At 35.6% G+C, this 12,741-nt stretch overlaps 1 protein-coding gene across 6 annotated transcripts in view; it reads left to right on the top strand.

Moving 5' to 3' along the window:
• Window positions 1–12,741, top strand: part of SPAG9 (sperm associated antigen 9) — a 139,132-nt gene that overhangs the window by 35,682 nt on the left and 90,709 nt on the right. For 5 of the 6 annotated variants that reach the window (XM_035026831.1, XM_035026825.1, XM_035026827.1 and 2 more), the window contains exon 2: window positions 1,465–1,585. In XM_035026831.1, the coding sequence (XP_034882722.1) occupies window positions 1,465–1,585 (121 nt within the window). Of the gene's footprint in view, window positions 1–1,464; window positions 1,586–9,463; window positions 9,483–12,741 lie in introns of those variants that run through there. The other variant, XM_035026829.1, reaches the window with a different exon arrangement.

Raw genomic sequence — 12,741 nt, forward strand, 5'->3', positions numbered from 1 at the left:
AACCAGGTGCCCCATCTGACTATTTAAAGGGTCACTCTAACTACTGTATTGAGAATGCACTGTAGGGGCAAGGGTAGAAGTAAGGAGATTAGTTAGGAGGCTGTTGTTCCATTAATTCAGGCAGTAGATAATGTTGGCACAGGCCAGGATGGTGGTGGAGATAATGGAAAAATGGATGGATCTGAAGGTAGATTTGCTAATAGATTAGATATGAGGTGTTAGAGAAAGAGAAGAATCAAAGCTGACTCAAGGTTTGAGCCTGAGCAAGTGGCCACGGTAATTAAATGAGCGAGGTAAGATCAGGAGGAGCAAGCTTTGACATGTGAAGGTTAAGATGCTTATTAGACATTCATATCAGCAGAGTTGTCCAGTAGGCAGTTGGACATACAAATGTTTAATTCAGGTCTAGGCTCGAGACTGGACTAGAAATTGGGAGGTTGTCAGCATGTAGTTAGTATTTAAAGCCATGAAACTGGATGAGATCATCAGGGAATAAGAGTAAACAATGAAGGGGCGCCTGGGTGGCTCAGTCGTTAAGCGTCTGCCTTCGGCTCAGGTCATGATCCCAGGGTCCTGGGATCGAGCCCCGCATCCGGCTCCCTGCTCTGCGGAGGGCCTGCTTCTCCCTCTCCCCCTGTCTGCCGCTCTGCCTACTTGTGCTCTCTCTGTCAAATAAATAAATAAAATCTTTAAAAAAAAAAAAAAAGAGTAAACAATGAAGAGAAGTTGTCCAAGGACTGAGCTTGTGAATGTTAAGAAACTGGGGAGAAGAGGAAGAACCAACAAAGAAGACCAAGAAGCAGCCAGTAACGTAGAAGGAAAACAAACTCCTGGAAGTGAAATTAAAAAAAATATATATTTTAAGGAGTGAGTGATCAGATGTCAGATGATGCTGATAGAACAATTAAGATGAGGACTGAGACTTAGTGATTAGATTTAATAATAATCTTGACAATAACAGTTTTAGTAAATTGAATTTGGTGGAGTTATTTCTAGTAAGTGCTCTTTTTCTCAGGAATTTAAACTCCATAGTTCAGGTAATCTAAAAGACTTTTTATTAACCAAATAATTGTTGAACAGAAATTTATTGACATGTCATCCTTCTTTTGTTCTTCATTTGTTGTACATGTTCTGCATTATATAAAAAACTGTGTCTTCAACTCAGATGAATATGCAAATATGCTAGTTAAAGGATTCATATATTTGGAGTAGGATGAATGTATTTTCTTTGGAATGCCTATTATATGAAGTGGAAACACTTCATAAACTATTTGGTCATGTTTTTCCTTCTATATTTGGAAGGTTTTATAGAGAAACTAAAAAATCAACCTAAGTTGCTGATTCTTAGATCTTTCTGAGTAGTTAATGCCTAATTGTCATTCTTGATACCAGGAAACACAGGAGTTGATAATGTTAAAAAAGTTTCTTTTTTCTAATGAAAATAATGCTTTTCTTTTCTATTAGAAATTCATTGAATTTGAAGACTCTCAAGAACAGGAGAAAAAGGATTTACAGACCCGAGTGGAATCTTTAGAATCTCAAACAAGGCAACTTGAACTCAAAGCAAAAAACTATGCTGACCAGAGTAAGTAAAACCACTTCTTGTCATAAGTACACATTAAAGAGTGGGCTCCAATAGCACAGTGACTCATTTTGACATTTGACTGGGCTTCCGAATATATGCTTGGAATTGTCATCATCCCAGGCTGAAGAGTGAGACCTGGAAGCTAGGTTCAGTTCTTTTTTGTTCAGATTTTCATGTGGTTCTGATGTCTGCAGAAATAACTAAATCAAAGATACCTTTAAGACTCTCTTCTTCAGGGATGCCTGGGTGGCTCATTCGGTTTGGCGTCTGCCTTTGGCTCGGGTCATGGTCTCGGGGTCCTGGGATCGAGTCCTGTGTCGGGCTCCTTGCTTAGCACGGAGCCTGCATCTCCCTCCCCCTGCTTGTTCGCTCCCTCTGTGTGTGTGTGTGTGTGTGTGTGTCTTGGGCAAAGAAATAAATAAATCTTAAAAAAAAAAAGACTCTTCTTCAGTTTAGCTCTCAGCTTTTGTAGTTAACATTATGCTATATCCATTATGCAGGATTCTGGGGTGTGTGCATGTGGATCATTTCTTCTGATTTTGATCCACTACACTGAGTTCCATAGCTTTCTGTATTGTTTTGAAATTTACAAATGTGACAAAAATGCTAGCTCTGAAGTATGTATAAAAAAATTACTGAATTCTAGGGACACCTGACTGGCTCAGTTGGTAGAGGATGTGACTCTTGATCTCGGGTTTGTGAGTTTAGCCCTACCTTGGGCACAGAGTTTACTAAAGAAAAAAAAAATTACTGAATTCTCTTTTTCGTTCTTTTTTAGTGGAAGACTGAGGGAGTGTAGGGGAACAAAATATCATTTTTCAGAATTATTTCATTTTTAATATAATTTCATCTTATTCTTGATTTAAAAAGAACTATTGTTTCAAGCTCCAAGGATGATTTCTCTTTTTGGCTAATGAATTGGACCTAATTAAGTCAAAATTAGAAAAAGAAATGGGGAGAAACTTTATGGCCTGTTTTCATGTTTGATTTGGGCAGGCAGAGAGCTCTTCAGTTTTCTCTCTTGGCACTGTAAACTTTCAGAATCTTGGGAGCACGAGATGAGGACCAGCAGTCTTCCTACATCAACCATTAAGGCTACATAGTGACACCTGCTGTTAAAGATAGGAATTCATGGTGGATAACCTTCATTCATTACCAGGCTTGGAGTGTGTGATAATTGACTGCCCCCTCTAGTTCTTTGGAATGGCCTAATAGAGCTAAACCTCGAATCATTGGGAATCCGGAGTTCAAGCATTATCGAATTCAAGGAGAACTCACATGGCTTTAAGCAGATGTCATGGAAGGGAGCCAGTGGATGTTTGGTAACAGAAGCCAACTACAGTGAGACAAAATGAGCCATGTATCACGTCTTTGAACATTTAGGCTTGTAGATACCTAGAGTGCTCTAGCCTTCCTTTGTTCACATTGAATATATCAAATAACTTCTGTGATTTTACTATAGAAATTTAAGGTCTTAGAGAGCTGGATGATGGACTCCACAGTGCAAGCACTAACAAATACATTACACTAACAAATATATTACTAGAGTCACATTGCTATGAGTACCACTCATCTAGAGAAACAGTCTTGTGGCAGTTGCTAGCTTTTGGTACATTTCAAGAGTTGAGCATTCTCTATTCAAAGAAGAAGAAAAATAGCTATTGGAGATAATATTTTAATTCCAACTTGATTGTGTTTTCATATCAGAGATTTTATAGTATTTTAGAACCAGACACTATAAAGATACAGTTGACAGAACCAACCTCATTGTTTTACTTTATTGTATTTTCCTCTTGATTCCTGAAGAGAACCAACTTTTGGATAAGGACATTTTCTTTTAACTTAGAAGGGAACTTCTTTTCTAGAATCCTTTTATACATTAAGTAATCTGTTTCAATGATAAGGGAGATATTATAGGACGAATTACCTGAAACCATCTTTCTGACATTCAAAGGAGATACTTCTAGGGCATCTTGGGTGGCTCAGTTGGCTGAGCGTCTGACTCTTTTTTTTTTTTAAGATTTTACTTATTTGAGAGAGAGAAAGAGTGAGAGAGAACACGAGCCGGATGAGGGGCAGAGGGAGAAGCGGACTTCCTGCTGAGCAGGGAGCCCCATGCAGGGCTCGATCCCGGGACTCCAGGGTCATGACCTGAGCCAAAGGCAGATACTTAACTGACTAAACCACCCAGGAGCCCAAGTTGGGCTCCACACTCAGCGAGGAGTCTGCTTGAGATTCTCTATCTCCTTCTGCCCCTCCCCTTGCTCATGCTGTCTCTGTAAACAACCAACCAAAGAAATAAATAAAATCTTGATAACTGCTGCTTTTTTCACAAAGGTCACTAAATGGAATGATTTACTAATTTTTTTCACATACACTTTATCCCTTTTATTACTAAAATTTAAAAAATCCGTTTCCTGTTCCTTTCTTACAAATGTAAACAAAATAAAGCAGGCTTTTAATTAAGATTTGTTACCCAGACTAGTGAGTCATATCCAGCTTTTTGGAATTGTTATGCTCTGTGGTATCTATCCTTTCATTTCTCTCTCAGAAGTACTGATTACTAGTGTTTTCCATCTTAATTTAAAGTAATTTTTAAAAATAAGGTATCATTTAAAAATGATTTCTAATTCTCTAGGCAAGGGATGAGGAAATTCTTCAAGTAGATATGGTCTTTGAGCTAAATTTAATCTGAAAACTTTATTTTTGTCATTAATACAATATCCCACCAAGAATTTCTCCTGGGAGTTTGCCATCCCATTTTGAAATAAATCTTGGTGTCTAAATAATCGTTGAGAAACTTAAAACTGGGGTGCCTGGGTGGCTCAGTCAGTTAAGCGTCTGCCTTCGGCTCAGGTCATGATCCCAGGGTCCTGGGATCGAGCCCTGCATCGGGCTCCCTGCTCAGTGGGGAATCTGCTTCTCCCTCTGACCCTCTCCCTGCTTGTGTTCCTTCTCGCTGTCTCTCTGTCAAATAAATAAATAAAATCTTTAAAAAAAAAAAACCAACTTAAAACTGGTTAATCAAAATTGACCATTCAGATGCACAAAACTCGTAACACCAAATCTCTTGGTCTATGAGCTGAGACTGTAGTGAGTCTTCTTTTACTAATGCTTTGGAATCTTACTCCCTTTTCCTTTGATACCTTGGAATCTTTTTCTCTCTTCCATCTAATTGCTTTCCTCTCTCTTCCTTCTGTTTTTCTTTAAGCCTTAACTGGGTATAATATGAAATCTAACTGTATCTTAAAATTTTCTTCCACGTCTTCATTTTACCACATTTAAATATCTGAAAAAAATGTGTGTGTGGGAGAAATGTTTGACTATTTTTTTCATTTTACTTTCTTAGTTTTCCCTCCCTCAAATCTCTTAATATTAGTCAAAGCTCCTTATTTTTATTTATTTTTATTTTTATTTATTTATTTGGAGAACAAAGCTCCTTATTTTTAAAAAAAGTAGAGGTAGAAGGTAATCTTTAAGTATCACCAATGCCTTATCCTTTTGGGAAACCAGGACTGGGAATATGTTTTTTAAAAGATGAAAACAAATGTAAATAGGCGTATGTCAGAGTATGTGAATTCTTTTTTATATGATAAGCAACAGAATATCTGGACTATTTAATTTTAGTTCTGTCAGTTTTTTAAAAGTATATCGTGTTTTTTTGTTAAAGTTACTGTAACGTGACATCTGTTTTTATTTTCATTGTCTTAAGCTTTTAAAATGTTTTGAATGTTTTTTAGTGTTCCTGACATCTGTTTTTAAATAAACACTTCTTTAAGGCCATAGAATTTACTGATAATGATAATAGAGGAAGGATGGGTGCAATTTTTTCTGTTTAGTGCCATTTTTTGCGTACAATGTGATAACAGTATCTTGTCCAATTTCCATGTTTATATTTGTATGTTAGAGTCTTTAATTTTAAAGACTGTCAATTCTAATTGATAGATGTTTTAGGGCACATATCCTCTTTAAAAAGTAGCCACAGTAAAAGTCCAAGTTCTGCTTTGAAGATGACTTCCTATGTTAAAAGGGGAAATTTTGGTTGTAGTTACTTGGTATTTGAGAAGCAAGAAAACGTCAAGAAATAGGAACTGAATGAAGGACATAGTTTGGAATCATCAGGTTGTGGTATGATTTCACAATATTGAGAAGTTGAGTCTATAAACATTTTGTTAACAGTTTTGTGGTCATGTTTGATTTTGGAGATTTTCTAGTTGCTCTCTTTTCAAAATTTGAACTATGTAGGATATGTTTTTGGTTTTTCCAACATGAATGAAAGATTTTTAAAAATGCTGTTTATATGATTTCTTGTCTGGGAGTAACAATAATACTTCTTTGTAGTTAACATCTTGTGAGCCTTAAGGAGGAATCTGAAACATACATGGAGTGAAAAAAACAAAATTGTGGGGTGAGAAAGGCTTATTGGTTCTTGACAACTATGGAAGGAGTCTATAATCAACCTTGCTATTCATGATGTGGCAGTAATGGGTTCTTTGTCACAAAAATACTTTATATTCATTAGTTCTTTTGTTGTATATTGAGTATTTCTATCTTGTAAGCCAAATATTATCTTAAATGAGTCAGGTAAATAAAGACATTTCAATATATTTAAAAATATTATACTACTGTATGCCTAGCATTTAGCTTGGTAGAGAAGACTATGTTTGTAGTACAGAAGAATATAATATGGTCGCTGCAGTCAAACAAATCAGTATTGTGGGGGAGAAGGTTGTGTATGACCTTCTAGTCTTTTTTTCCATATATACTGTGTTTTTATATCACTGCAGTTAGAATGTACATATAATTTTTTATCTTTTCCTTAACACTATTTCTCTTGTATAATCTTTATTCTTTTTTAAATATCTGCCTATACTCATCATCCAGAAGCTATGCCATCTATTATCAATTCTTATTTTCTCTGGGATGTGTTTTCTCCTTTAGTGAGAATTATTTAATGGTCACTTGTCTTTTTACCTTGACTACTTGAAACTCAGAGAATAAATTTAGAAGTGCAGCCATAAGGACTGATTTGGACCTTACCTGGTTGACATATTTAAATTGTTTTCTTTTTTGATTTATATTTTATACATATATAATGAATTATGTTCTGATAAGGTATCATCTCAAATCCTTTGTAGAAGGAAGGAATGAATCAGGTAAAAGTAAATATAGGTAAATTAAAAAAAAACAACACAAACTTCTGTTGGTTAGTTGGACATTTTTTCCAGTGTAGTGATTCATATTGCAGTGAATATTTTTTCAAACCTATAGATTTCTTTATATTTTGATAATTTTCTTAGAATATATTTAAGGAAAGGCAAGGAAGATGAATATTTTAGTGGTTCTTGGTTTATAATAGTGTTTGGTCATTTTTAATGTGAATGGAATTGGAGAAGTATGGTTTAGTAGTGTATTTCATTTTGTTTATTATAACTTAAGAATTTGAATCATTATTTGCAACATATTAGCACGCGGAGCTGATATAGAGCCATTTATTATTTGATTCTTAGGAAAACTGTTTCCCTCAAGCTCTTATTTATAACAGATGACTTTTCCCTTGAATTGTGGAGATGGTGGCAGTGATTTTAAGCTACTTAAGGGCTCTTCTCTGAATCTGGCCTTCCTTTGAATGAAAATCCCTGTTTTAAATTAAATGGAAAAATGATTTTGACAGTTGATGACATCATAATAGAGATTTATTCTGACCTTTTGCTCTTTCCATCCCCCATATAACACTTATTTGCTTTTTAAATTTGCTATCAAGATCTTAGTCTAATAAAATACCTTGAAGTCTTTACCTTGAAACATATGTTATTATTGGAAGGAAAACACTTCTGATTTCTTGGTCATAAGAATTAGCATATTGCTAGGTGGAAAGCGTTGGGAGATAGTATAATCGTTAACCTTTTTTTTTATTTTAAAGGAATAGAAGGATTAGAGCAGACTTCCATTTTGGGGATTATTTAAGCAAGGTCTGTCTGTTAATGATGTGATTGATCAATTGAGAATTTTCACAACAAAGAAGAAAAAGTAGGTAACGGATATAGATTTTTAAGGTACCGGGTATAGATTCATACCAAAGTTAATAGTTGGGCTTAAATATTTTCTGTCACTGTTTTTCAAATCACTTAAAAAAAAATACCTTCAGGTCGATAAAAAGCTTTATCAGCCCCTTTACCATGCTTTGTGATTGGCAATACTAATATTCTGAAAATTTGAATAATATTGCAATAGGCCACTTTTTCCATTTTAATGTTTTCTTGTTAATAGTCCCTCCTACATTATTTTTAGAGTGATTAAAGTAGAAAACTGTTGATTTGTATTTTTGTTGAAAGCATATTTTTAATAAGGCAACTTCAGGAGTTTCATATATCTCCTGACTTAAAAAAAATGACAGAGGGCGCCTGGGAGGCTCAGTTGGTTGAGCGACTGCCTTTGGCTCAGGTCATGATCCTGGAGTCCCTGGATCGAGTCCCACATCGGGCTCCCTGCTTGGCGAGGAGCCTGCTTCTCCCTCTAACCCTCCCCCCTCTCATGTACTTTCTCGCTCTCTCAAATAAATAAATAAATCTTAAAAAAAAAAAAAATGACAGAATGAGGGGCACCTTGTTGGCTCAGTTGGTAGAATGAACAACCGTTGATCTTAAGGTCGTGAGTTCACGCCCACATTGAGCATAGAGCTTACTTTAAAAAAAAAATTACAAAATGAAATTCATTATGTAGAAAATTACTTTTAAAAAGTTACTTTTTTAGTCCATTTAACTTGAATTCATTGCTATATTAAGAACATCTGTATATTTAATAAACTTTATATATGGGTTTCCTTTTTTGGAGCTTATTTTTAGAGGGAAAGCCGAAAATTAAGCACAAGATAATTTATGCAAACACTAACATTTTATTACTTCTGCTTCATTAGGTAATATCCTATGTGGTCTTCAGATCTGTTTTATGTCTCATCTGTTTTTGGACTCTTTCATTTCTGTACTCTAGTGTTGTCTATTGAGAACCTTAAGGCTGTAGTTTATAATTAATGTCTAGAACTAAACTTTCATAGAAAATTAAAATTTTATTAGTAAGGGTGAAGGGATATGGTGATTTAGCTTAGAGAACAGAATAAAAATGAATGATTTGATTATTTCAAACATATAAAGGGATAGGTAGATAACCAAGTTGTTTTTCTGTAATTTTGGAAGATTAAATTAGAGAAAATGTTATTTGTTGATTTTGGTTGATCATGAGGAAGTATCTCTTGACCATGAAGGTGATACATAGGAATGTGTACTAGGGGAAAGCATGGACTCTCCCTCCATAGAGACTTTAGGTAGGAGAGTAGTCAACTTTCTGATGTGGATGACTTAGGTAACATTTTCAAGACAGAGACTAGGTCAGATCTCTACCACAGAGATTCCTTGAAGTTATTCTACTCTGTTTTCAGGATATGATCATCAATTCATGAAAATGCTTTAGCAGTTCACATTGTGTCTTTGATTAATAACATCTATCTGAAAATCTTTTGAACTTTAGAGACATGGTGCAGGACTTAGTTGGCAGTGGAGAGGCTTTTATTGTTTTGATGTGGTTGTCTGAGATTTGTTTGCTCTTAAGTCAGCATTTGATTCTTACCTGTTGAGACTTCTGATGCTCAATTGTTCAAGGAGAGGCTTCCGAAAGACCAATGCCAATCTTCTGAGGCCAAATAACCATTGGATTATCTGCCTTCCATGAATAGTAAAAACTGATGATTCCTTTTGAGAAGGCAAATAATGAGTTGGACATGGCATTCTAGCAGGTGTGTTTCTCTTTCTTCCCCCCATAGGCCTATCAGCAGTCTGATGGGGCAGAAGACAACAGAGATGGAAGGTGTTCCAAACTTGGCACAGGCCATCAATCTAAGGAGGTAAGCTCTGATTTTGAGCAGGCTGAGCAGGTGGCTCTTCCTGCCTTAATCATGTCGTCTTACTCTTTGGAAAGATGGACAGAAAGAAAGAGCATTTAAAATGAGGCTGAACAATCTCTATTAGCTATTAAAAGGGGACAAATTTGGATTAGTCTTTTGATTCTTCTTTTTTCTTGTCCTCTTCCCCCTTTTCTTTTTAGATGCCCTTATTTGTTTGATTTTTTTTTTCTTCAGAATATTAGCAGTTTTTTTTTTTTTTTTTAAGAATGGCAGATTCGTTTATTTGTTGTTTTGGGATAGGGAAGGATGAGCAGAATCTTGTTTATTTCCAGTTAATCTCAGGTTGTGGCTAGTTTGAATAAAATGATAAAGTTTTAGGATTTTTCCTGAGATCATTTTTACATTTGGTTTCACATAGGAACTATTAAACAAGAAACGATCTTTTACTACACTTTACATATAATGCAACAATAATAGGTATAGGTTAACTTTATGGTACTTGAGGCTTTTGCGGATGTCTGCCATCCTTGCCCAGTTGGGCCTTTCTTTCCTGCTTTTCACTGACCCTTCAACTTCCCTTTTCTTTTCCCTTTACCGATTACCTAGTGGCATCCGGGACTTTGAAGAGATGGCTCTTCCCAGCATTTAAAAGTACTTCTCTGTTAAACACTATTTTATTTCATGTGACTTAGGCCTTGAGAAAGCGGGAGTCCATTGACTGTGTTGTGCTGAGTATTGTAAGTATTTTCAGAAAAGTGAGAGGTTATGAATTTGTGTTACATGATCTCGGTGGTTAACTTATATACCTAAAAAGATAATACTAATATTTCAAATCACAGTAGAGGTAAAGAAAACATGAAATACAATCATAGATAGTTTCTATCAAGGTACTTGCTGGAGGTTTTATATTGGAGAAAATCATTGCCAGAAAAACACTCAGAAAATCATCCAGAATAACAAATTCATAAACTGTTTAAAATCACCATGGGGTAACATGCCTTCGATGATTTAGAATGCCTTTTAAGAGGATTTAATGCGTATTTATAAGCTAACGTATGAGTTAAAGTAACTCTAGTTGCTGTAACAACCACACCACAAAATACATATATAATGACCCAAATGTTATATGTTATTTCTTATTCATGTGAAAATTAAAATGGATGTTTCCAGTAGGTGGGTAGCTCCTTTGGGAGATGCAGGCTCTTTCCAGCTTCTGGCTCCAAGCTCATCATACTCACATTAAGGTAGAGGGGAGGAGAAAGGGAGTGGACAGTTGTGTGTGGAAGGTTTTTATTGGGCCAGGCCTTAGGAGTGGTGCACACAGCTTTTGCTTCTACTTCAGCGGCCATAACTCTATCAGAAACTAACTATAGAGGCTGTGGTATGCCATCTAGCAGTGTGTCTAAGGAAAAGAGGAAATGGCTTTGGTTAATATCTGGTTAGTCTTTGCTTTAGCTTAAGAGCTTTAGTAGATGTTGCATGATTTTGCTCAAGTGTTGAGGCAAGGGAGTGAATGTACCTAAAGCTTAGCGATCATCTGCCTTTCTTCCTACTTGTGAACTATCTGAGGAAGAAAACAATGGCAAATTTTAATGAAAATATAGCATTTATAATTTGTGCTCGTATATAATCTAATTTTTAAATAACTTCAAGGTTACTCTGGCTGTTACCACTTTAAAACTATTCACTGCGTATTCATTTATTCAACAAACATTTACTAAGTGTTGAGATTTTCTTTTGTTCTCTTATCATTTGATGTCTTTTCCTTTAAAAGATAGGTTACTATTAAATTAAGATGTAATTTTCTGATGCTTATGTTAGGGATAGGTTTTGAATGACATCTCTCCCTTTTAAAAAAAAATATAAACCACACTGCATCTGGCTGGATCAGCTGGTAGAGCTTGTGACTTAAACTTAGGGTCATGAGTTCAAGCATAGAGCCTATTTAAAAATAAAAAAATAAATATAATTCATATACTATAAAATCTACCATTTTAGAGTATACAAATCAGTGGTTTTGAGTATATTCTCAAGGTTGTACAACCATCACAACGGTCTTAATTCCATCACTCTCACCACTCCAAATAGAAACCTATACCTGTTAACAGTCACTCCTCATTCCCTGCTTCCCTCTAGCCCCTGGCAATCACTGGTCTATTTTATGTTTCTACAGATTTGTCTATTCTGGACATTTCATGTAAATGGAATCATACAATATGTGGTCTTTTGTAACTGGCTTCTTTCACTTAGCATAAGGTTCTTCCATGATGTAGTATGTATCAGTAGTCCTTCATTCCTTTTAGGGCTGAATAATACTCCATTATATGGACATTCTGCATTTTGTGTGCCCCTCCTGCCCCCTGCCTTTTTAATTGCCTATATATTGCTAGTCTGAGAACCAGAAAAAAAAAAACAAACTTAGCTATCTGAAAGCCTATGTAGTTTTGCAGAGTTGGGTATAATGAACAATCCCTTTGGGAAGATATCCTTTGGATTTCTCATTGGCGTCCTGGCTTGTTTAATTCCCAGTTCATAAGTGGGGAAGTGGATAACTTAATGTTTGGACCATCTTTGAAATGTTGTGGTTGTCTACAAGTCATAGGTAATATATTTTAGCATTCTTGTTTTGATTTATATAATTAGTTATCAATGATACATCTGGATATAACAATGCAAAATAACAAGTTTTCTGTTTAATTTTAATAGAATACAGAAATAAATCATTTAAGGACTTGAAGTAAATAGACTGAGGTCAATAGGCTATAATTTATTCTTAAATTGGAGTGGAGAGGAAGATGGAAATGGATAATACTTAGGCTAGAGGAACTGATGATCTTTTCTACAGGTTTAAATCTAATTTACATAGACATTTTAACCATGAGATAATTTGTCTGCATTTACTTTAAAATTCGAGGTGGACAGGGGCGCTTGGGTGGCTCAGTCGTTAAGTGTCTGCCTTCGGCTCAGGTCATGATCCCAGGGTCCTGGGATCGAGCCCCGCATCGGGCTCCCTGCTCAGTGGGAAGCCTGCTTCTCCCTCCCACTTCCCCTGCTTGTGTTCCCTCTCTCGCTGTGTCTCTCTCTGTCAAATAAATAAATAAAATCTTAAAAAAAAAAAAATCATGGATGAAGACCAAATACATATGAGAAATGTATTTAAAAAAAAAAATTCGAGGTGGACAGGGGCGCCTGGCTGCCTCAGTTGGAAGAGCATGCAACTCTTGATCTAAGGGTTCTGAGTTTGAGCCTCATGTTGTGT

The sequence above is a fragment of the Mirounga leonina genome, unplaced genomic scaffold (genome assembly GCF_011800145.1).
Source record: "Mirounga leonina isolate KUSES-001 unplaced genomic scaffold, KU_Mleo_1.0 Mir_200, whole genome shotgun sequence".
Classification (NCBI taxonomy): Eukaryota; Metazoa; Chordata; class Mammalia; order Carnivora; family Phocidae; genus Mirounga; species Mirounga leonina.